Genomic DNA, 26,438 nt, shown 5'->3' on the forward strand with positions numbered 1-26,438 from the left:
AAATCTTGAAACGGACCAATCAGAATTGTTTATTTAGACCGCGGTCTGCAGTCCACAGTTCGCGTTTTACCCACACCCGTTCTTGTTTGCAATCAACCAATCAGCGATGGTTTGACTATGAAAACATCTATCATGACGTCTAATTCTTCAACAACTTCTGAAGGAAAACCAAAAAGTGATGAAACATTCATTCATTTTCTACCGCTTTTCCTCACGAGGGTCGCGGGGGTGCTGGAGTCTATCCCAGCTGTCTTCGGGTGAGAGGCGGGGTACACCCTGGACTGGTGGCCAGCCAATCACAGGGCACACATAGACAAACAACCATTCACACTCACATTCATACCTATGGACAATTTGGAGTCGCCAATTAACCTAGCATGTTTTTGGAATGTGGGAGGAAACCGGAGTACCCGGAGAAAACCCACACATGCATGGGGAGAACATGCAAACTCCACACAGAGATGCCCGAGGGTGGAATTGAACCCTGGTCTGCGCGCTAACCACACGACATCCTGTTGTGTCATTTGTCTTTTCTTATAATAAAATACAATAAAAATGGGCAATATTTGATTAATTAATTTGAAAACCAGGATTAATCTGATTTTAAAAAAAAAATCTTTTGGCAGCCCTAGTATAAATAGAACACTTGCTTATTGTGTGGAGTTAATTTAAATAAATATTTAAATAAATAAATACATCGGGAGGTTGTCTACAGCCACAGCTGTTGAAGCCAATTTATATGGTAATTTTCTACTGTTACACAAGTAGATTTTTTTCTTTTATTTCTTTTATTTTATTTATGACCATGCGGCCACACAGTGCGGACACGGACACGTTCAACAGCTGTTTTCCTCCCAGGATGTATTTTTGAGTCAACTGTCTTTTCACCGTGTGACCTTGCCGTATTAAAAGCCACATAAACCCGTGTCATGCACATTTTGGGTGGCGATGACCTCTTTTGAAGATGCTCATCGCTTAAGCCATTGAAGTTTTCCCACTGCAGCCTCTTCATCTGGGCTGGCAGCGGGTTGTTGGAATTCCGGCTAGGAAACACATGTGATGTATCATACCTTGTTCAGCGGAGTCGGGGACACTTTGAAGCGATCGTTTCCTCTTACCAGCACCGGAAGACACACCACACGCACACATCATGCATATGCAGGTCGCACGAGCGGTCCAGACTAAATAATTTCTTGGAATTGTCATCTAACACACACCAGCTGTTTTTTTAGCTCAGCTCGGCATCAAACCTATCTTCACTGCAGACTCTCACAGCTCGACGCTTGTTGGACGTAGCTCTTCTACTACATACATTTTCCTTTCCACTTTGTAATGCACTCCAAATCGTTATTAGAAGTTAAATAATGTTCTATTTTCTAATAATAATAATATTTGGCCAATTTTAGAGATTGACAAATAGGGAGATTAAAATGAAGGATTTCTCATTCAGAAAAACGATAAGAAATGAATGAATCGCACAATAAATAAAAAAAAAAACACTTCCACATGCATGTGTCTGTTCCATAGAGTTCCATAGAACAACGGCACGAACGCAGTGAGCCCTTTTCATAGTCTCTTTGTCAGGCTGCACGGAGGTCGTGTGGTTGGCGCGCAGACCTCACAACTAGGAGACCCGGGTTCAATTCCACCCTCAGCTATTTCTGTGCGGAGTTTGCGTGTTCTCCCCCGGTTTTCTCCGGGTACTCCGGTTTCCTCCCACATTCCCAAAACATGCTAGGTTAATTGGCGACTCCAAATTGTACATAGGTATGAATGTGAGTGTGAATGGTTGTTTGTCTATATGTGCCCTGTGATTGGCTGGCCACCAGTCCAGGGTGTAAGACAGCTGGGATAGGCTCCAGCACCCCCCGCGACCCTCGTGAGGATAAGCGGTAGAAAATGAATGAATGAATGAGTTTTTTTGTCTCGATGGGTGGAGGCGGGGCTGCTAACATACACACAGAGTGCAGAAGAATGTATGGTAGTAGAAATTAAATGAGTAGATTGCAATATTTTTTTTCATTGTACTTTTCTTCAAAGTAAAGTAAAGGTCTCGTTTTGTTCTTGTACACTCAATCTCGTGTCGCATCATTTCGTCTTGTGAACCGACATTGACAAATATTTGGTAACATATTTAGTTGTCCAAAGTAACATCCATATACCTTAATATTACAACATTGGTTGTGTTGTTGCTGTTTTGTGCAGTATACCTGTTTGTGGTCAAAAAGAGCTCAGTTTTTCCTTTCCATTTTTTTCATGTACTCCAAATCATTACTTTTTTCTCATTTTTATATTACGTATGTTTTAAAGCAGGGGTCTCAAACTCAATTTACCTGGGGGCCACCGGAGCTAGGTTCTGGGTGAAGCCGGGCTGCATCAGGTTTTCAAAAAAACCCCAAAACGCATTTATTAAAAACTGAAAAAAAAATCACTAAAAAACTATCTTCAATGCTTTTGCTTCTGCTATACCCTACACTTTTTCAGTACTTTGGTTCTGGTTTTCCACACCAAAATATCTGATAAAACATTCCACTGTTCTCAAATATCTTAATTTTTATTTTTCTATGCACAAAATAAGATAAACAAAAAAAAAAACAAATTAAGAATAAAGACAATAAATCAATCAATCAGTAATAAATAAGTAAAAATAATAATAAAACAGCAAATAAGAAAAACGTAAGAAACCACATACAGTTGGTAGAGAAATTATTTTTTTCAGATTCAAATGTACAGTATTAACAGTTATTTAACCTTTAACATGAACATTAATGAAACTTAATAATTTTACCCAATTAGCAAGTTAGCATCGTACTCAGTTCCATCTGGGAGCAGCGTCGTAACTTTAACAACATGTTTGATGAGATGCTTTATCTTGACGTGTATTTTACGTTTTATTCCAAATCATTTCCTGCATTTATTTGTACCCAGCGTCATAAGCCTTTAGCTTCATTGCTAATCCAAAGCAAAACAGGGCGGGGTAACAGGGTAGGGTAACAGTATGGGCGGGGCAAAATCATGTTAATTGTGTCCGGTGTGCACACAGCTTTAAGCTGTCATTTCAACATTAAACTTTGATATCAAGGTGGGGGCCTCAAACTAGCGGGCCGCGAGTTTGAGACCCTTGTTTTAAAGTAATATTCACCGGAGAAAATTTAACACTTTATTTATCCCTGAGGGGAAATCTTTGTGTCCTTTTAAATTGCCCCTCAGGGATAAATAAAGTGTTTTGAATTGAATGTGACTAAACCTACATACTATACCAGTAAATAAAATACATAGAATGGTGCGTCACTATCACTGTGCATGCGTCACTATCACTGCTACAATCAACTGACATTAGAACATATATAAATACACATGAATGACATTCCTCTATTTTTCTGTCCAGTTTACAAGGCAACAAGTGCCAGATGACGTGCGACGCGGGTTCCTATTACAACGGCCACAGGAGGACTTGTGAGCCGTGTCATCGCGCCTGTGCCACCTGCGCAGGTAAGACGACCAAAGCTTCATTTATCAAACCGATCTGTGATAATGTCTATTATGTGTTGTCGTCCACCCCCTATGCCCCCCCCCCCCCCCCCCAAACTCCTCTAGGCACAGGTATAGAAGCGTGCACCAAGTGTGCCGACAGCTACATGCTGGAGGACTGGCGCTGTGTGTCCACGTGCAGCAACAGCTACTACCTGTCAGAGCAGACGTCCGACAGCGGCCAGGTTCAGAGGTCCTGTAAGAAGTAAGACGCCTCACATGTTTCCTTTAGTCACTTGCAGCTCGGATGAGAACCTGGAACATCAATGGGAACAAACAAAATTCAGGCAGGAGCAGTAGACACAGTAGTAGGAACGCCACCACAAAGCTAGCACAGAGCATTTAGATCAGGGGTCTCAAACTCAATTTACTTGGGGGGCCACTGGAGCTAGGGTCTGGGTGAGACTGGGCCGCATCAGGTTTTCCAAAAAAAAACGCATTTATTAAAAACAAAAAAATTTACAAAAACTTGGCTTTGGTTCCAATTTTCTCCAATAAAAGCTCTGATAAAACATTCCACTGTTCTCAAATATCTTACTTTTTATTTTTCTACACAAAATAAGATGAAAAATAAATAAACAAATCAAGAATAAAGAAAATCAATCAGTAATAAATAAATATAATAATAATAATAAAACGGCAAATAATAAAAACTTAAGAAACCACATATAGTTGGTGGGTAGACAAATTATTTTTTTCAGATTAAAATGAACAAAGCATTATTAGAGCCCTGTAGACATGACAAAACACGACTATAGTCACATTTATACTCTTTTTATTTACAACATATTGCGCAACTGCAGAGTCTTGAGACACATGCTAACTCGCAAACTAGAGAGCTAGCGACCTAAACGGTAGCCTTCAAGTTATTTCCTTTAAACTTAAATAGCCAAAAACTTACCACTTCCACACGGATAGGGAGGATAACTAATAACAGTTATTTAACCTTTAACATGAACATTAATCAAACGTAATAATTTTTTCTGGGTACATGATACCATACAGCATCCATATCAAACTTGCACGGGCCGCACTAACATTAAACTTTCATATCAAGGCGGGGGCCTCAAACTAGTGTCCTGCAGGCCACATTTGGCCCGCGGGCCACGTGTTTGAGACCCCTGATTTAGATTAACAACAAAAAAAACTCATCGGTCACAGTTGAAAGTTAAAGACGCCAAAAAGCGATATGACGGCATCCTAACTCTCCACGGGTTCCCGTCGACAGGTGCGATCATAGCTGCTACGAGTGCCTGGGGCCCGGTGAAAGGAACTGCAGCAGCTGCGTCAGCGGTTACAATCTGGAGGCGGGAGCCTGCGTGGTCAGCACCATCTGCAAAGATGGTGAGTTGTCAGCTGTCTCCTCTCTCACACGCTAGCTTCTAAAAGGTGTTCTAGAAGTGCATGCTTCTCATCTAACACCGCTAACAGCCAACAGTAGACCCCCGCAACTCCAACACCAGGAAGATATTTGACCTTTGATGTGTTAGCACTTGGACTTTCTCCATCCAAAATACAGTAATGGCGGTAGAATCATTTACAGCATAAGCATAATTTCCGGTGATTTTTGTTGCATTTCATTTTCTCATAGAGTAGTTATATCATACCTGTGCCCATACATCATTTCTGGTGTATAAGCAGCTACTTCTTTCTCAGATTTGTATAGCGGTGCGGCTAATTTGTGGCTAGGTTCTAATTTCATGGCAGAATTACTACAAATTGTTTAAAAAAATAGTTTAAAATGGGGGAAAAAAACTACTACATCGGCGCAACGCATTCATTGGGGCGCTGCAATGACGTCAGCCTCCCTCTAGGTTCCTCTGGCTCACTGTGATGGACAGAAGGTTGTCAGCTTTGTAGCATTTTGGGTGGATTTCCAAGTGTTGGAGTTCCGAGCGTCCTTATGGACAGGATGTTAGCATATTTGCTTTTCATTTTTAATGTTTTAAATGTCAGTGCTGGCTGCAGCATCTTTTGCTTCGGGGCTTGTTGACCTAACAAAAAAAAACATAATTTTCTGCAGTGTGTCACTAACATTCACTCACTCACTCAGTCGTTTTTGACTTTCACACAAACTCACTCCGGTGTCATCGTGCTTAGACGGGTATCGAACTCATGAAGCATCCTTCCAATATTCTTTTTGCTATTCACTTCTGCTTCTAACTTGTTCTTGCTCCATCCTTTATAACGCCTTTTCCTACAAGCGGTCCAGTTTTTTACCATTTTTGGCTCCTTCAAGTCGGACAGCAGGTGGGGGGACACAAAGACTGGACCGCCTGGAGGAAGCGTGCTTTTACTTTCTCTTTGCGTAATGTTGATAAAATGAATCTATGACTGCATTTACACTGCACGTATTCAATTCCCAATGTGTTATCCCGTATAGAGTCATGTGGAAAATGTCACTCGCCCAAACATGGGAACATTCGCCCAAACATGCATCACTGCTGTGTTGCCTGTGCTGTTATTTTTCTGCCTCCCTCATGTGTCGGATTGGCTTGAAATTTCTCGCACAGCTCAGTATGTGCAACAAAAAAACGCATAGAACTTACTTAACCGCAGAGGAGAATGATTCGAGGGACAGGGCTTTGTTCCACACCAAATGGGAATGATGCGGCGGTGTAAACCAGCCTTGGATCCATTGTGTATTTCATGCCAAATGTTGCCAGGTTGTCATCTTTCTAATTGTGTGACGTTTTTTTTCTCTCTCTGTCTCTCTCCCACTCTTTTTTTTTTAATCTGTTTTTTTCCCAACCTCTCCTCGCCGTGGATCCAATCGCTGCGCTGGACCTCAATCACTGAACATCAACCTGTGATTGGATGGTTCAACCGCTTCCTGTCTCTTGACCAATTACACGGTTGTTTATTTCTGTGTGTTTTTCCTCCTTTTTTCCCTTGTTCCAATGTACCTCTGTCTCTCCTTCCTGGTCTGTGGAAAGCAAATGAAGAATCTTGGGCGGAGGGCAGCTTCTGCGTGCTCGTTAAAAAGAACAATCTTTGCCAGAGGAAAGTTCTGCAGCAACTGTGCTGCAGAACGTGCTCGCAAAAGGGCTGACTGGGACGCTGAGCGCGCTGACGGCGTGCGGGGGGGGGCGCATGTGAGGGTGACACACACACCCCCTCGACAAGCCAACCCCCCCTTCCTCCCAGCCCAATTTGGCCCACTCATTCACAGTCACATAATTTATAAAGGAATCTGTGCCTCTTAAAGGGACTGCATGGGAGGTGCGAAGACAGGACTACAACACACCTACCTTTTGTTTTTTTTTGTTTTTTTTCTGTACTGGGACGCGCGGTCGGGGTGTACAATGACTGGGAACTTCCTCAAGAGCAAAACAAAGTGTCGGTATTTTGTGACCAAAGCATCAATGCCAAAATAATTGAACCTTTAATTTTTTTTTTTTTTTTGTTGCCAGTGTAGCGTGCATCGCTAAAACCTGTGAATCTCTGAATACGTCTCTGTGCATTGTTTTTTTTTTCGTTTCTTATTTTAAAAACATTCTGGAACACCTTCTTCCTCGTGAACAGATGGAACTAGGAAAGCTCCTTTCTGCCTGTAAATATAGTGGACATCAAATGAGCAAAAAAATACAAAAATAATGTGAAAAATCTTGACTGTCTGGGCCTATGAGGGAAAACACACACACAGACATATTACATAAAAATAAACATGAAGTCGTACACTTGAAGTCATCACAGCCCTACATTGATGACCATCACCTCACCTCAATGTTACAAATACATGAAATTAATAGGGATGGGCGTTTGGCTGAATTAATAATGGTTATATTCTTAAAGGGATTCTCAAGGTGAGTGCCTGTGGTGATTAAGTACTGCTTCTGGTTGCATCAAGTAGCGCCTCTGCTGGTTGCATCAAGTAGTGCCTCTGCTGGTTGCTTCCAGTAGCGCCTCTGCTGGTTGCTTCCAGTAGCGCCTCTGCTGGTTGCATCCAGTAGCGCCTCTGCTGGTTGCTTCCAGTAGCGCCTCTGCTGGTTGCTTCCAGTAGTGCCTCTGCTGGTTGCATCAAGTAGCGCCTCTGCTGGTTGCATCAAGTAGCGCCTCTGCTGGTTGCATCAAGTAGCGCCTCTGCTGGTTGCATCAAGTAGTGCCTCTGCTGGTTGCATTCAGTAGCGCCTCTGTTGGTTGCATCCAGTAGCGCCTCTGCTGGTTGCATCAAGTAGCGCCTCTGCTGGTTGCTTCCAGTAGCGCCTCTGCTGGTTGCTTCCAGTAGCGCCTCTGCTGGTTGCTTCAAGTAGTGCCTCTGCTGGTTGCATCAAGTAGTGCCTCTGCTGGTTGCATCAAGTAGTGCCTCTGCTGGTTGCATCAAGTAGCGCCTCTGCTGGTTGCTTCCAGTAGCGCCTCTGCTGGTTGCTTCCAGTAGCGCCTCTGCTGGTTGCTTCCAGTAGCGCCTCTGCTGGTTGCTTCAAGTAGTGCCTCTGCTGGTTGCATTCAGTAGCGCCTCTGCTGGTTGCATCCAGTAGCGCCTCTGCTGGTTGCTTCAAGTAGCGCCTCTGCTGGTTGCAGCAAGTAGCGCCTCTGCTGGTTGCATCAAGTAGCGCCTCTGCTGGTTGCATCAAGTAGTGCCTCTGCTGGTTGCATCAAGTAGTGCCTCTGCTGAACGAGTATTTCTTCTGGTTGTACCCGTTAGTGCTTCAAGTAGTGCCTCCGCTGGTTGCAATCCGGTATCAGCTCTGCTGATCGAGTACCTGTGCTTATTTCATCCATTAGTGCTTCTCCCGCTTGCATGATGTAGCGCCCTCTGCTGGTTGCATCCTGTGGGTGCTTCTGATGGCATTTGGCTCTGCTAGTTGTTTCTGCCGGTTGCGTTCATTACAGAGCCTCTGTTGGTTTACTGTGCCTGTTTGGTTGCATTCAGTCGTGCCACTCAGATACGATTCATCAACTATAAATTCTGCACAAGCGATCAATAACGCCATTATGATGCCCATCCCTGATTTTTAGATAAAGAAGATGGTTCTTTCCCGACCGTAAGGCCAGACATGGCTCATAAAATGCTGATAAATCTTGTAGACCAGGGGTGTCCAAACGAGGGCCGCATCCAGACACATTGAAGGATGCAGGCGGCCATCTTGATGGATTTGAACACCCGAAAACCAGAAAGCAGCCCAGCTTTGTGTAATAAGTGATAATAAACGTAGGTACTAGCATGGATGGGACTGTCCATCAAACATGACAACTTTTTTTGTGTATTTTTAGATTATTCCGAGGCATGGTAACAAAAAGTAGCTGCGCTTTGGACACCCCTGCTGTAGAGTAGCAATGGATTCTCCCACGTATATATGTCCTTCCTGGTCCCAAACTCCACAACCATCATGCCACATTTCCCACCGAAGGGTTTCACTACGCATTCAAAGGGTCAAAGGTCAACGCGGCAACTACTCTGCCTTTCCCTCAGATTAAATTTTTTTTTTTTTTTTTTTTTATTCGGTCCTTCTGGCAATCCAAACGTTAAGGTTTAAATACACACGTACAGTAGGTGTCCACTCGTCTTGCCGCCACCTTGGAAAAACCTCACCTGATCCCGGTCCAAACCCCGCGTATTCCGACTGGTGCTGGTGTCTCATAAAGAACAGTATAACAGATTGCTGAGTGTGTGTATGTATGAGCGAGTATGTATGCCTGTGTGTGTGTGTGTGTGTAAGAGCATTTGCAGTATTAGATTGTTGTACTGTTACCTGGTCTTGGTTCTTGCTGATTTGTAATAAAGACTGATGAAGCCCCTTTTTTTGGTTAACAAAAACTGCTCATTGTTGACTAGACTAGGTTAGCAGACACACACACAAAACACACACACACAATCAACCCTCATATAAAAGCTGTTTTTGTTGTGTACCTGTGACATATCTGCCACAATGCATTATTGTTACTCAGAGTCCTAGATTTCATTTTTTTTACTTAAATGTTCTTATTAAAATGTTTAATCTATTCATGCTTTTGTTTTCTTTTTCCGTTTCCGCTATTTATGTTGTCTTATTTGACTTATGTTGACTTCCAGAAAAACTACAAGTTCCGTTTTTGAAGGGGAAAAAAACCCAAAAGTCCATCCTAGCCACTAAAAAGATCAGCATCCAGTTGTATAACACTCTTGCATGTACGCTTGAATTTTCTCCAAATGTCCTCCATTTTGCGGAGGACAGCTTTGTCAGAAAAACAAACCAAACTTTGCTAAACATCTTAAAATGAAGCCTTCAGTCATCTACAGCCGTTATGTTATTCTGTGGTTGTTAGCATTGTAGCTCACATAGCTACAGTATGCTAGTTTACTAACATTTGTGTCCTCCTGTCCCACTCTGAATGCTAATCTTGCCGTATACGATAAATGACATGTTGGTGTATATCAAAAAAGTGGAACATTTTGGAGAAACACACAGAGTTGGAGACGCGCCTGGACAGACACGGCTCATTAGCATTAAAGCTACAGGGTGTCAGTTTACGACAAGCATTCTAAATTGTTAGAATTGACCATGATATGGAATCCGTAGCCCAAAACAAAAACTACCACCCTTTTATCCAGATCTGCACCAAAACGGTAAGGTAAGGCTTCTTCAATATACAGACTGATTTGTCAAGGCGCACAAAATATTGTGTCCATGAGCTATGTAAACATGGACTATACCAAAAGATCTACTGTATACTATAGCAGTATACTACAGTGTATAGCTTCCCCTACTGATTAATGTGCCTATGTAACCTCACCTCACTGTGTCCTCGCCAGGTAAACAAAGACTACAACAGTATAGTTCCTCTGCTGTAATCTTGCTTCCTTTTTTATTTTATTAGTCTAAACCAGGGGTCTCAAACTCAATTTACCTGGGGGCCACTGGAGCTAGGGTCTGGGCAAGGCTGGGCCGCATCAGGTTTTACGCATTTATTAAAAACAGAAAAATATACAAACTTTTTCAGTGCTCTGGTTCCGATTTTCTACAATAAAAGCTCTGATAAAACATTCCACTGTTCTCAAATATCTTAATTTTTATTTTTCTGCACAAAATAAGATGACAAATAAACAAATCAAGAATAAAGAAAATCAATCAGTAATAAATAAATATAATAATAATAAAACGGCAAATAACAAAAACTTAAGAAACCACATATACATAGTTGGTGGGTAGACAAATTATTTTTTTCAGATTAAAATGAACAAAGCATTATTAGAGCCCTGTAGACATGACAAAACACGACTATAGTCACATTTATACTTTTTTTATTTACAACATATTGCGCAACTGCAGGGTCTTGAGACACATGCTAACTCGCAAACTAGAGAGCTAGGGACCTAAAGGGTAGCCTTCAAGTTATTTCCTTTAAACTTAAATTGCCAAAAACTTACCACTTCCACACGGATAGGGAGGATAACTATTAACAGTTATTTAACCTTTAACATGAACATTAATCAAACGTAATAATTTTTTCTGGGTACATGATACCATACAGCATCCATATCAAACTTGCGCGGGCCGCACTAACATTAAACTTTCATATCAAGGCGGGGGCCTCAAACTAGTGTCCTGCGGGCCACATTTGGCCCGCGGGCCGCGTGTTTGAGACCCCTGGTCTAAACCATCTTCTAAAGTGGAGTGCAGCTTTCCCGAGATGTTCCCTGTATGTACTGTATTGGGTATGTTTATTCCAGCTATGTGAATGCTGTCTGTTTTTGTTGGAATACAAAGAAGCTCATTAGTTTTGTGAGGAACAATTGAGTGCACAGATAACCTTGTCTACCTTGCATACACACACATACATACACACGCCATCCGCGAGAATGTCCTCCTGGTCCAGTACAAAGGTGAGAGACGGTTTTGTCGATTCTGCAACACACTTGTAAACAATTACATGTTGACACTGCAGGATGAATAGATGTGCCGAAATGTACACTTCCTGCCAAATATAACATTATTTGGTGCACGTTGGCCACAACATGACACCCCCATCACAGTGTGATACCTACATGTCAGCTTTACAGATGCCATGTTTACTCTACAATTGGTGTCTGCCGTGTCACGTCTGTCCAGGCCCATATTAATGTAACGTGTCGCCTGACAATTTATTGGAGGTGTGGCGTTTATTTATTCAATTGGGGCGCCGTGAACATCAGCTTTACAGATGCCATGTTTACAGTTGGTGTCTACCGTGTCACGTCTGTCTAGGCCAATATTAATGTAACGTGTCGCCTGACAAGTTATTGGAGGTGTGGCGTTTATTCAATTGGGGTGCCATGAACATCAACTTTACAGATGCCATGTTTACAATTGGTGTCTACCGTGTCATGTCTGTCTAGGCCAATATTAATGTAACGTGTTGCCTGACAAGTTATTGGAGGTGTGGTGTTTATTTATTCAATTGGGGCGCCGTGAACATCAGCTTTACAGATGCCATGTTTACAACTGGTGTCTACCGTGTCACGTCTGTCTCGGCCCATATTAATGTAACGTGTTGCCTGACAAGTTATTGGAGGTGTGGCGTTTATTTATTCAATTGGGGCGCCGTGAACATCAGCTTTACAGATGCCTTGTCTCATCTCCAGCTTATCTGTGTTGTGGTAATGATATCTACCGACTTAGGTGTTGCCGACATATCGATATCGGATGTCAGTGTTATTTGAGGTGTGGCATTTATTTATTCATTTGGGGCGACGTGAACATCAGCTTTACAGATGCCATGTCTCATCTCCAGCTTATCTGTGTTGTGGTAATGATATCTACCGACTTAGGTGTTGCCGACATATCGATATCGGATGTCAGTGTTATTTGAGGTGTGGCATTTATTTATTCATTTGGGGCGACGTGAACATCAGCTTTACAGATGCCATGTCTCATCTCCAGCTCGTCTGTGTCGTGGTAATGATATCTACCGAGCTAGGTGTTGCCGACATATCGATATCGGATGTCAGTGTTATTTGAGGTGTGGCATTTATTTATTCAATTTGGGCGCCGTGAACATCAGCTTTCCAGATGCCATGTCTCATCTCCAGCTCGTCTGTGTCATGGTAATGATATCTACCGAGTTAGGTGTTGCCGACATATCGATATCAGATGTCAGTGTTAATTGAGGTGTGGCATTTATTTATTTATTCAATTTGGGCGCTGTGAACATCGGCTTTACAGATGCCATGTCTCACCTCCAGCTCGTCTGTGTCGTGGTAATGATATCTACCTAGTTAGGTGTTGCCGACATATCGATATCGGATGTCAGTGTTATTTGAGGTGTGGCATTTATTTATTCAATTTGGGCGCCGTGAACATTAGCTTTACAGATGCCATGTCTCATCTCCAGCTCGTCTGTGTCGTGGTAATGATATCTACCTAGTTAGGTGTTGCCGACATATCGATATCGGATGTCAGCGTTATTTGAGGTGTGGCATTTATTTATTCAATTTGGGCGACGTGACCATCAGCTTTACAGATACCATTTCTCATCTCAAGCTTGTCTGTGTCGTGGTAATGATATCTACCGAGTTGGGTGCTGCTGACATATCGGTATCGGATGTCAGAGTTATTTGAGGTGTGGCGTTTATTTATTCAATTTGGGCGGCGTGAACATCAGCTTTACAGATACCATTTCTCATCTCAAGCTTGTGTGTGTTGTGGTAATGATATCTATGAAGTTGGGTACTGCGGACATACCGGTATCGGATGTCAGAGTTATTTGAGGTGTGGCGTTTATTTATTCAATTGGGGTGGCGTGAACATCAGCTTTACAGATGCCATGTCTGATCTACACTGTGCTAATGACGCCTAACTTGTCGCACATTATCTACATGATGACAGATGTCTTATTTATTCCGGCAATGAATTATTGATGGTAATTGTCAGCATTAGTATTTCAGCTGAAAAGTAGTATCATGTATTTTGACTGTATACTATGTTGTGTACTTAATAAGGCTGCGAGTATTGGCTTCTCCCGCCAGGTCAGTACATGGGTCGCCATGACAAGTGTCTCCTGTGTGACGTCACCTGTCTGGAGTGCACGGGTCCCGAGAGAGAGGACTGCACCAGCTGCCCGTCATCACGGTGAGAGAGAGGACCCGGATATAAAACCTTCAATTACAACCACACACAATATGGTCAATAACAGCATCAACAACACCCCTCCCCCTGTTATATTCAGCTTCTTTGATGAGGGCATGTGTGTCATCCGCTGCCAAAGGGGGCGCTACGCTGTGGCTAGGCAGTGTCTCCGCTGTCACCACACCTGCCAGGAGTGCAGTGACGAGGGGCCTGACAAGTGTACCTCTTGTGACACAGGTAGACCTGGGATCATTTTTCATTTATTTTCTACAGAATATTATTATATATAATATATATTGCATTATTATTATATAATATAATAATATTATCCTCACTAGGGTCGCGGGGGGTCTTTGGGGGTACACCCTGTGTTAGAAAGCCCATAATTTACATTGCATTGTATGTTCAGCTTTGAGTGTCATTTGTCCTACGGTGTTCAGCGGTCAGCAAACGCACCACAGTGCGGGACGTTTTTTCGGTTGAACAATTCATAGATCTCTGAGCCTTATTGCGCCTCATACATCATATCACCAAGTTGATGCTGTGCGTGAATGCATATAGGTGAGTTTTTGGCTTTATTGTGGGAGCTGTTGAGTAGTTTGGGCACCCTTTTTTACAAAGTTAGGCTCCTTTGTTCATCGGTGCTAATATCAGTATATCAGTATTTAAGCTAACTACGGTTAAGCTAATAACGGTTATGCTAGTGAGTGTCATGTTTGCTTGGTTTCTTTGTTGAATTTCTGTGTAGCGTGCCTTTAGCTCATGATTATACTCGTGTAATATGAGTTACATTACGTTATTATTATCGTTTATTGTGTATTTGTCTTTGTATGTATGTCTCATCAGTACCACAGCATAAACATAAATAAAACCTTCCGTGTTCTTTGATTTGAACACACCCCCTAAACCTTTGACCGCTCCAAACCAGTGCATTCTGGGAGACGATCTCAACCCGAGAAGCCTCTGGACTGGTGGCCAGCCAATCACAGGGCACATATAGACAAACAACCATTCACACTCACATTCATACCTATGGACAATTTGGAGTCGCCAATTAACCTAGCATGTTTTTGGAATGTGGGAGGAAACCGGAGAACCCTGAGAAAACATGCAAACTCCACACAGAGATCCCCAAGCGGAGAGATTCCAACCCAAGTCTACCCGATCTCCTGATTTTGTGACCAACATGCTAACCACTCGTCCACCGTGCGGCAGCCTCTAATTTTCATTAATTAATTTTCTACTGCTTTTCCACGGGGGTGCAGGAGCCTATCCCAGCTGTCTTGGGCGAGAGGCGGGGTACACCCTGGACTGGTGGCCAGCCAATCACAGGGCACATATAGACAAACAACAATTCACACTCACATTCATACCTATGGACAATTTGGAGTCGCTAATTAACCTAGCATGTTTTTGGAATGTGGGAGGAAACCGGAGTACCCGAACATGCAAACTCCACACAGAGATGGCCGAGGGTGGAATCGAACTCGGGTCTCCGAGCTGTGCGACCTGTGTGCTAACCACTGTTCAGCCGACCTGGGATCAGTCCCCCTAATTAGAACTCAAAGATGTCAGTTACTTTTCCTCATGCTAATCACTTTTCTTGGTGTAATGGACTCCTGCACTACGCCAGTAGATCAATGCAGGGGGGGGGCGTGTCGTGAAAATGTCACAGGACACCTCCATCTCTGAAAAAGCAAATTGGCTTAATTATTGGTGACATTTTATCCACTCATTAGGGACTCAGAGCTATGGAAATATCACGCTAATACTTACGTTTGTTTACCACTAGAGGTATTTACATCGTCTCCTGCAGCAATTAACTGGCAACCGACTGAACCATTTTGGCTCCCGGCACTAATAATGTACCTTTTCCACTGCATGGTACTGACTCAGGTTGTCACCACCCCTCATGGGGGGGGGGGGTATGCTGGAGCCTATCCCAGCTGACAGCAGGGTACACCCTGAAATGTGGGAGGAAACCGGACTACCCGGAAAAAAAAACCCATGCTAACGCCACACAGAGCGGAGATTCAAACCTAGATCTTCCCGATGTCCTGACTGTGTGGACAACATGCCAACCACTCGTCCACTGTGCGGCCTCACTATGTGTACTGTATACCCGTAGGTACTATATTTGATGTGCTCAATGCAAAGTGACACAAAAGTCACTTTGAAAAACCTTGTGGACATGATACAGCCTCTGGACCCCCCCACGTGAATGCCCAACACTTTTGTCGAAAGGCTTCTCTACACATCTAAAGCTATTTCCCTTTCCAGATATGTTTGACGTGACCCGCTACCTGTTTGGTAGTCAGTGTCGGGACGTCTGTCCAGAGGGCTTTTTCCACTCCGTGCACAAACGATGCGAGCCGTGTGCTCCGGACTGCATGACTTGCACGTCGGCCAGTCGCTGTCTACGCTGCAAGCCGGGACACAAACTCCAAGACGGCAAATGTTTTCCACTGGAGTGCAGCGCAGGTGAGCGTGCATCACAACACAACAATTGAATATTTGCTTATTTGTTAGCTGTTTTTGGCAGATGTACACAAGAGCATAGAAAATGTAAAATTGAGGTAATTAAATCAAGAAGTTCTATACACTGCACGGCGGTCGAGTGGTTAGCGCATAGACCTGACAGCTAGAAGACCTGAGTTCAATCCCACCCTCGGCCATCTCTGTGTGGAGTTTGCATGTTCTCCCCTATCATGCGAAAAACATGCTAGGTTTATTGGCGACTCCAAATTGTCCATAGGTATGAATGTGAGTGTGAATGGTTGTTTGTCTATATGTGCCCTGTGATTGGCTGGCCACCAGTCCAGGGTGTACCCCGCCTCTCGCCTCAAGACAGCTGGGATAGGCTCCAGCACCCCCACCACCCTCGTGCGGATAAGCGGTAGAAAAGGAATGAATGAAATTGTCCATAGGTATTAGGGTGGCCCTCTGTAAGGGGGTGAAATTTCAAACGAATAATGTCTATGCTCCAAATCCGGATTCTTGTTCCTTTTGACCCAGAAACGTGCTGTGCAAAGTTTCGTTGAAATCGGAATATATTTAACCGGTGCTCAACGACTCTGAAATTTTACTCAGCGAACGCTAGTCACAAGCACTCCGGGTCCCCCTCCCACGTTGCTCTCGTGGGAGTATTAGCCGCTTTCCTCTCCTGGCGGGGGTTATGTGGCTGCTAGCCACTCATTGTCGCCCGGTCCGTGCAAGCGTTCCCTTCCTGGTGTCCGGGAACTGGCGCCGATGGTCCGCGACGACCTGGACGAGGAACTGCAGTTGTTCTTCGTCCTTCGTCAGGAGCCGGTTATATTCCTGAATCAGGGCGACGCCTCGTTCCGCGTGGTCATTGGTGACCGACAGCTTCCCCAGCGCTTTGCACGCCTTGCCGTACGCCTCATCCTTCTTCCAGTCTGCCGGTTCCAACGCCAGGAATCCCTTGTCGATGGACATCTTGTCGAAGAACGAGGACGTATTGGAGGTCACGAAGTCCTCAAGGCTGCAGCCGCTGATCGCTGAAGCGGGAATGGTCACTCGCTTCTGGGTTGTGTCGTTGCCATCCTTCTCCTCAATCGCCGCTACCATCTTCTTCTTTGTTTCTGATGAAACCCGGTCGTCGAAGAACGCCAGGGCTACTAGCTCTTCCGAGAGGTACCAGAGGTGGCCGAGGAGCTTGTTTGTCGCGGCCTTGGAGACCTCCGCGTCCTCGTACCCGTCCAGTGCCTGAAGCAGCTGAAGATCGTTGAGCGGAGCCGCGACAGCAAGTGGGGCTTGCGTCCAGGCTTTGCTGTAGAGGCGGGCGGAGAACATGGCCACCCTCAACAGTCCGCGCTCCTCCTTCGGCGTCAGTTTGAACTGTCCCCTGAACAGCCACACCTTGAGCGAGTACAGCACCTTGCTCATCCACCGAGCGTGGTGCATGGGGCCAGGGGCACGGAAGCGGATTCCGCGGGGAGGTACGCCGCCGAGAAAGATGACGGTTAGTTCCAGAAGTTCCCGGTAGTCGTCCCGAAGGTCTGTCCGCTCTTTCAGGGCCTGAAGGAACCACTCGATGTCGACCTCTCCTGCTCCATCCTCGATCGGCTGGAACTCGCCTTGGTTGATGAAGGGCCACCTCTCCTGGAAACGCTTGAACAGCAGGACAGCAGGCCCTGTAGTTGGCCCCATCACCGACGTGAAGACCGCCTCGATCACGAGCTCGAGAATGTGATGCCGGCAGGCGAGGTAGAGGAGGTCGCTCTTCAGCTGCCGCTCAATCAGGGTACACGCCCCGGTGTGGCGACCCGTGTTGGCGGCGGTGGTGTCAAAGGACATCCCCACGACCCGGTCAGCGACGCTCCACTTCTCCAACGCCTCCACGACGGCCTTCGCTGCATTCGCCCCTCTTCCACTGGGAAGCTTCGCCACCTGCAGCAGCTGAACCTCCCCTCCCCCAGACACGAGGATGGGCAGGCGGTCGACGTGGGCGTTGCTGGTGAGATCCGGCATCAGCTTCCCGTCCCAGTGGACTACCAAGGGGCCTTCTACTCGCAGCTTCTCCTTGAGGGCGGAGGCCAGTTGCTCGCGGTGACGACGGCGCTGGCTTTGGATCGATGTCCTGTTGATGTTGTACTCAACTGTGTCGTGCCCCAGGGCACGGGCTGTCTCGGTGAGGACGAACACTGCGCCACGGTCGCTCACCTTGACGCGATCCAAAGAGGCCGCCACGTCCGGGGTGACGATGTTGTTCTCAATCAGAACGCACTCCAGAAACATGCAAACACGTTGAAAAAGTACTGCCGAGCACTAGACAAATCCTAGACAGAGGAAAAGGAGCACTAGACGAGAGTTGCCACACACAGTCCTTGGTCCATAGTCCACCAACGAGAGCACCTGAGAACAGAGCCGCGGCATTTGTCACCGACAAAGCCCCTGTATCGTTGAACGTGAAAATGATCTTATATAGTAAAACTTTAAGGTCGTTGAGCACCGGGTAAATATTATTCGATTTAAAAAAAAAATTACTCGCGTGGTTTTCTCATGGAGTGGAACAAGAATCCGGGTTTGGAGACTGAATTTTCAAACTTTCGAAAATAAGGGCCACCCTAATAGGTATGAATGTGAGTGTGAATGGTTGTTTGTCTATATGTTCCCTCTGATTGGCTGGCCACCAGTCCAGGGTGTACCCCGCCTCTCGCCCCAAGACAGCTGGGATATGGGATAGGCTCCAGCACCCCCACGACCTTTGTGAGGATAAGCGGTAGAAAATGAATGAATGAATGAATGAAATTGTCCATAGGTATGAATGTGAGTGTGAATGGTTGTTTGTCTATATGTGCCCTGTGATTGGCTGGCCACCAGTCCAGGGTGTACCCTGCCTCTCGCCCCAAGACAGCTGGGATAGGCTCCAGCACCCGCATGTCCCTGTTGAGGATAAGCGGTAGAAAAGGAATGAATGAATGTTATACATGATGTCACATTTATGGATTTATTGCACGACTATTGTACAGGATTTTAGCAGCAGTTTATATTATGGAGTCTGACAGCTGCAGGAAGTGATATTGCTGTGATATCGCTCCTTCACACACTTGAGCTGTATCATCCTGTCATGGATGGAGCTCCTTGGTGGGAGTCTTTCTTCATCATGTTTGTTTGTTTGTGTTCAAAATAACTCAAAAAGTCCTGACTGGATTCGGATGGAATTTTCCGGAATTATCAGAAACGGGATATGGAAGAAGTGATTACATTTTGGGGGTGAGCTGGCTCACCTGAATTTTTTGAAGGCTTTTATAACATTGCCATATAGGAACATTTTCGGCATATGACCACACAAATAATGATCAGCGTACTTGGGGGGGGGGAAATACAGGACAAGTTCTCCAAAATCTCAAAAGATGTTGAAGGTGAACCCGTGTTGTTTTAGGTGAGGTTGCCGAGGCTGAGGACTGTCTCCCCTGTGATGAAGGCTGCAAGCAGTGTGAACATAGTGAGTAGATAACAAAGAACCATCAGTTATTCTTCTTTTGTCTGGTTGGTTGAACCTCAAAGCAACAGCATCACAGCCCATGCCACACTAGTTATATACAGTGAAGAAAATAAGTATTTGAACACCCTGCTATTTTGCTATTTCTCCCACTTAGAAATCATGGAGGGGTCTGAAATTTTCATCGTAGGTGCATGTCCACTGTGAGAGAGATAAACTAAAAAGAAAAATCCAGAAATCACAATGCATGATTTTTTAACAATTTATTTGTGTGATACAGCTGCAAATAAGTATTTGAACACCTGTGTATCATCTAGAATTCTGACCCTGAAAGACCTGTTAGTCTGCCCATTAGAAGTCCACCTGCACTCCATGTATCATCCTGAATCAGATGCACCTGTTTGAGGTCGTTAGCTGCATAAAGACACCTGTCCACCCCATACAATCAGTAAGACTTTAACTTGTAACATGGCGAAGACCAAAGAGCTGTCCAAAGACACCAGAGACAAAATTGTACACCTCCACAAGGCTGGAAAGGGCTACGGAGCAATTACCAAGCAGCTTGGTGAAAAAAGGTCCACTGTTGGAGCTATCATTAGAAAATGGAAGAAGCTAAACATGACGGTCAATCTCAATCGGAGTGGAGCCCCATGCAAGATATCACCTCGTGGGGTCTCAATGATTCTAAGAAAGGTGAGGAATCAGCCCAGAACTACACGACAGGACTTGGTCAATGACCTGAAAAGAGCTGGGACCACCGTTTCCAAGGTTACTGTAGGTAATACACTAAGACGTCATGATGTGAAATCATGCATGGCACGAAAGGTTCCCCTGCTTAAACCAGCACATGTCAAGGCCCGTCTTAAGTTTGCATATGACCATTTGGATGATACAGAGGAGTCATGGGAGAAAGTTTTATGGTCAGATGAGACCAAAATAGAACTTTTTGGTCATAATTCCAATAAGCGTGTTTGGAGGAAGAAGAATGAAGAGTACAATCCGAAGAACACCATCCCTACTGTGAAGCATGGGGGTGGTAGCATCATGCTTTGGGGGTGTTTTTCTGCACATGGGACAGGACGAGTGCACTGCATTAAAGAGAGGATGACTGGGGCCGTGTATTGTGAGATTTTGGGGAACAACCTCCTTCCCTCTGTCAGAGCATTGAAGATGGGTCGTGGCTGGGTCTTCCAACACGACAACGACCCGAAGCACACAGCCAGGAAAACCAAGGAGTGGCTCCGTAAGAAGCATATCAAGGTTCTAGCATGGCCCAGCCAGTCTCCAGACCTGAACCCAATCGAAAATCTTTGGAGGGAGCTCAAACTCCGTGTTTCTCAGCGACAGCCCAGAAACCTGACTGATCTAGAGAAGATCTGTGTGGAGGAGTGGGCCAAGATCCCTCCTGCAGTGTGTGCAAACCTGGTGAAAAACTACAGGAAACGTTTGACCTCTGTAATAGCAAACAAAGGCTACTGTACCAAATATTAACATTCATTTTCTCAGGTGTTCAAATACTTATTTGCAGCTGTATCACACAAATAAATTGTTAAAAAATCATGCATTGTGATTTCTGGATTTTTCTTTTTAGTTTATCTCTCTCACAGTGGACATGCACCTACGATGAAAATTTCAGACCCCTCCATGATTTCTAAGTGGGAGAAATAGCAAAATAGCAGGGTGTTCAAATACTTATTTTCTTCACTGTATAATAAGGAGAAAAGCATCCCCGTCCCATCACACGCTTTAGTGGTGGACCAGCCAGGACACTCATAACACTCAATTCTGAAGTTCGTCATCATTCCAAATTGTACATGTGAGTATATGTGGCTTGGAGGTGTCGGTATGAGAGTGGAACCAAATATAAAATAGTCATTTAAAAAGGAAAAAAAAATGGGCTTTTTTGCCGAGAACTGTGCCGATATTGTCCAACTTTCAATTTCCGATACCGATATCAGGCGATATGTGTAACTTGTATCTCGATTTTGATGAACGGGAAAAAAATCTGACACAGATATCGAATTTTTATGCTGATATTGGTACAACTCTAAAAAAAAATTTTCATACTTGAAAATTACTATCAATTAAAAAACATTAAAAAATGTTTTTAATATTTAAAAAATTTTAAAAATATTTAGAATTTTTTTCTTTGGTATTTCAATATGAGATTTCCAGCTCATATTTTCATCTATTATGACCCCCAGAATGTATTTTCAGTTTACACTGTCTATTTGTATTTGCTTGTACGTATATTTTCTTGTTTTATTATTTATTGTTTTGACTTAAGGATAATCTATTATTTTCAAACCATCTGATTAATATGACCATTTCATCTATGACATTTTTAATCACGTCTTCAGTGGCAGTCTTATCATCCACAAATAATAACTTTAAGTCTTTTGTAACTTCATATACATGTTGAACAGTTTTGGTTCCAGTATTGACCCCTGGGGTACTCCACGGGTAATATTTAAATTTACAGATGTGTGTTCTCTTATTTGTTTAGAATGTGCTGAAGTTCATGCTTGAAAATAACAACATAATGCAATAGAAAATTATATTACACAATAAATATATCAATATTTTTTACTTTATTCTTGCAGATTTTAAAATTTTTGCTGTTTTGTTTGGAAAATGTAAAAATAGCATTTTTTTTTTTTTACTTCATTTCTATTATTATTTGACCTCAGCATGTTTTTAGCCGCCCTGTGACGATTGGCACCAAACCAATGAATGGTTCTGTCATCACTTGCCAATCAACATCTTTGCCATCTCCCACTGCTGAAAGACTTTTAATATACTTTTTATATTAACTGTTACCGTAACTGTTCATTTCGTCCCATTTTAGCTTAGATTAAAAATGTATTTCCTCCCAGTTGTGCACACCTTGATAACAACATCTTGACCTCCTTAGGCCACGCCCTCGTTGCCCTCATTACACAAACACGCAGCAGGAAATATGCTTAAATCCAATCGTAATATTCCAATTGAATTGGAATATTTTCAGGAAAGTCATCATATGCTGAAATATTGATGTGGACAACATCCAGGTGAACCTACCAGACACAAACAGGCTGAAGGTCCACGTCTTCGTCGTATCGTGTGTCTCCTCGCGCCTCTCTGCATGAATAATTGCTTGCACACGTAGCGGCTTGTCTGCTGCCTTCAAGTGCAAACCAGTGTTGGGTTGTTATTGCTGGAGGGAGGTTGGGGGGAAATGTGTGTGTGTGTGTGAAGGGGGGGGTCAATAGAGGAGCATAAATGGCCCAAGGGGAAGTCTTCAAAAGGGTTCTTCTCTTTAAAAAAGAACAAAAAAAAACATGTCTTTTGTCTTCTCCATTTGTCCTTTCCTTGTCCTTTTGGGCTGTTTTGTCGTTTCTGGACTGAAATCAATTCGGAATTAGTTTTGCTTTCTCTCAAAACATTAAAAAAATACAATTCAACAAGAAAACAACAGCAAAAAGGCATACAGTAACAAGAAAAAGTTCACATGGTAATACTGACAACGCTAATAAAAATAATAATAAAACAAATAAAATAAACAAATAAAAACAAATTAAATAAAAATAATAATTATAGTAAAACAATAGGAATATTTTTATTTGAAAAAACTCCCAACAAATGTTTCCAGTATATAGGACTTTTTAGCATGGAAAACACTTCAATGTGCCAAAGTGTGTTTTGTGTTGTTAGAGCTCCCTCTGCTGGTAAATATCGTTAACACAGCAATTAATTCCCTCTCATTGTAACTGCTTCTCAATTTCTCAATTATTTTCTGTCATGCCCCCCCCCCATTTGAAATACTCGATAAACTGACACTATCTGTACTGTACTGTAAAGAATGAATTGAAAACAAAAAATGGAGGGCATACAAACATTTGTACACGTTGGTAAGGAATCATTGCATGATTAGCATGTTAGCTGGCCTGCTAACAATGTCGTTCCTCACAGAAAATTCCGGACATCCAGAACAAGGAACCGTGTGCCTCAAGTGTGAAGATCATTTCTACCAGTAAGGCTATGGAGATCCGCTGTGGCGACTCCGTAATCCGAAAGAAACAAAAGGGAGCACTCTTGTTGTCGATATTATTGCTTCATGTTGTGTCTTCCAGGCTGGATTCGGACTGCTACCAGTCCTGCCCGGATCAGACGTACGGAGCTGCAGAGACCATGACGTGTTCTCCCTGTGAAGACCAGCATTGCGCCATATGTGACCCCACCCAGTGCTACTGGTGTCTGGAGGGATTCTATCTTTTTGGTACCGCTACTTTTCAGAGCCGTTGTTGAATAGCGACGGCAGTGAGGCCGAAGACCAAGACGTGTCTCCGTGTGTCCCAGATGGGAGGTGTGCGGACCACTGCGAGGAGGGCTTCTTTGTGGACGTGGAGAGCCAGGAGTGTGAGCGGTGTCACCGTGCCTGCAAGACCTGCGGCGGGCCCAGATTTGACGACTGCGACTCGTGCGAGGATGAGATGACGCTGAAGGACGGAGAGTGTCTGAAGGGAGCCCAGCTGGGACCGTGTACCCAAGGACGCTTCCGTAACGGTAAGTCTCGCTTTGTGGTCGTCGTTTGGGATCGTACGCTTCCTTCAACGTGTGGACCGCTTTGTGTTGTTGCAGAGCACGGAGACTGTGAGCTTTGTCATTCTTCTTGTAAGACGTGCTTTTCTCCACGCAAAGATGACTGCATCGCCTGTCACTCAGGTGTGTGTCTTCATCTGCTTGTGGGTCACTTTCGCGCCAACCACTCGTCCATCATGCAGCCTTGATAAAAACATTTTTAAATGAATGATAATTCCCTGCATATATAACAAAATAATTCCTAACATTATTTTTTTTGACATTTTTAAATGTCGCTTTTTAGTGTGCATCCCATTTTGCCTGCTTAAAAATTCCACAACATTTCCAAAATAAACTGGTCATTGATTATATTATATATATTATATTAATATTATTATATTATTATTATTATTATATATTATATTTACATGGAATTTTTTAGATCAATAGATTTATATATAATATAATATTATAATATAATAATTATATATTATATAATTAATTAATTCTATAATTGAATATATGTTAATTATTATAATAATTAATTAATTTAATTAATCGAATAATATAATAAGTATTAATAATATAATATAATAAATAGTTATATATTATATAATTAAAGAATAATTAAATAATTATATATTATTTAATTATTTTTTATAGTTTAGTGTATTAATTAATGTAATAATTCATTAATAAAAATAATAATATAATAATATAAATTCTATGTCAATAAAAAGATGTAATATTCCCTCTGACTTTGTTTTTGTAGGTAATTTCCTGACCGCTCATCAGACGTGCACCCCCCGCTGTCCGTCATCCACCTTCGCCAACCGCACGTCCGGTCGCTGTGACGCCTGCATGGAGGGCTGCGTCTCGTGTCAGGACGCCAACGTGTGCCAGCGATGCCAAGCTGGACTCTTCCTGCAGGACGGAACGTGTGTGCTGGAGTGCCACAGGTTGTCATTCCCTTATAATGTGTGTGTGTGTGTGTGTGTGTGTATGTGTGTGTATGTGTGTGGTCTCTCTAACAAGTGATTTTTTCGTCTTCCAGAGGTTTTTTTCCCGAGGGCGGCGTGTGCCACCTGTGTGCTCCACATTGCGCTTCCTGTCAGGGAAACGCCTCCTTTTGCCTGACCTGTGATGACGGATTCCTCCTGCTGGAGCGCTCGTGCAGACGTCGGTGTCCTCTGGGCTACTACAGCAAAGACGCACAATGCATCCGCTGTCCCCCTGACTGTACGCAGTGCAATCAAGATGGCCTCTGTCTGAGTAAGTCCGCCGCCATTAGGTGGCGTCTCCGAGCTGCTTATTAGACTCAGGATTCTTAACATGGTTGGTTTACAGAAAGCCTCTGATGGTCTATCAGGGAGCTGGAATGGAAAATAGATTTTTTGTCATAAACTATTCTACATATTGTAGATCATTTGGATTTATATTACGTTATATACAACATTACACATATAAATATACTAATTAATTTATTTAAATTATTACAGGGAAATAATATAAAAAATTAAAGTGAGTAAAATAAACATAATAAGTAAAAAAAACAAAACAAAAAAAACATTTAAATTACATTTTGGCCCCCTAATAATGTTGTTTCTCACTGAAGAATAAAAAAGGTATTAAAAAATAAAGTTAATAAATAAAATTAAACAAGATAAGGTTACTTAAGCTTATGGATTGTGGATAAAACTTATATTTAAAGACAATAAAAAAATAATACAGGGAAGTAATACAAATAATATAAAAAAAATACAAATAATTAAAAAAATTGCATAAATAAAATTGCATGTTACCCATCTCATGATGTTCAAGAATAAAACATATTTTAAAAATAAAGGCAATAAAATTAAACAAAATTAAAAAACAATTTAAATGCAGGGAAATTAAATAATATAAAAATGAAAGTGAGTAAAATATTTTTTCAAAATAATATAAATTAATAATAATATATTTTTAAAGTAATTAATTAAAAATAATTGTAATTATTATAAAACAGTAGACATTGTATGTTACCCCGCTAAGAGAATAATAAAAAATAAAATAAAAGCAATAAAATTAAACAAACTAAGTTTACTTTTAAAATGTGCATAAAAAGTAGATATTAAATTCAATAAAAAAAGTAAATATTAAATCACATTGATGCTACACCAGCTTGTCATGAGGAGCAATGCCTCTTATCGTTACCATGGCAACCCCGCATCCCCAACTTTAAAAGCGACGCTATGTAGACACACTGCTTTAAAAGTTCCAAATGTAATCAGGACTATAGCATCCCTGTTGTTGCCATGGTGACAATGACATCGCCTACTGCGAATCCGACTCATGCATCAAACTGTGGGCGGAGCTAG

At 42.9% G+C, this 26,438-nt stretch overlaps 1 protein-coding gene across 3 annotated transcripts in view; it reads left to right on the forward strand.

Annotated features, from left to right (window-relative positions):
- Positions 1-26,438, forward strand: part of pcsk5b (proprotein convertase subtilisin/kexin type 5b) — a 114,686-nt gene that overhangs the window by 77,304 nt on the left and 10,944 nt on the right. Inside the window, exons 18-30 of one of the 3 annotated variants that reach the window (XM_058069532.1) lie at positions 3,389-3,492; positions 3,598-3,736; positions 4,760-4,875; positions 13,457-13,559; positions 13,657-13,793; positions 15,837-16,037; positions 19,462-19,524; positions 23,473-23,533; positions 23,634-23,779; positions 23,860-24,066; positions 24,142-24,225; positions 24,854-25,040; positions 25,136-25,353. In XM_058069532.1, the coding sequence (XP_057925515.1) occupies positions 3,389-3,492; positions 3,598-3,736; positions 4,760-4,875; positions 13,457-13,559; positions 13,657-13,793; positions 15,837-16,037; positions 19,462-19,524; positions 23,473-23,533; positions 23,634-23,779; positions 23,860-24,066; positions 24,142-24,225; positions 24,854-25,040; positions 25,136-25,353 (1,766 nt within the window). Of the gene's footprint in view, positions 1-3,388; positions 3,493-3,597; positions 3,737-4,759; positions 4,876-6,467; positions 9,475-13,456; positions 13,560-13,656; positions 13,794-15,836; positions 16,038-19,461; positions 19,525-23,472; positions 23,534-23,633; positions 23,780-23,859; positions 24,067-24,141; positions 24,226-24,853; positions 25,041-25,135; positions 25,354-26,438 lie in introns of those variants that run through there. The other 2 variants (XM_058069530.1, XM_058069531.1) reach the window with 2 other exon arrangements.

This window comes from Doryrhamphus excisus, chromosome 4 (genome assembly GCF_030265055.1).
Source record: "Doryrhamphus excisus isolate RoL2022-K1 chromosome 4, RoL_Dexc_1.0, whole genome shotgun sequence".
NCBI classification, from domain to species: Eukaryota; Metazoa; Chordata; class Actinopteri; order Syngnathiformes; family Syngnathidae; genus Doryrhamphus; species Doryrhamphus excisus.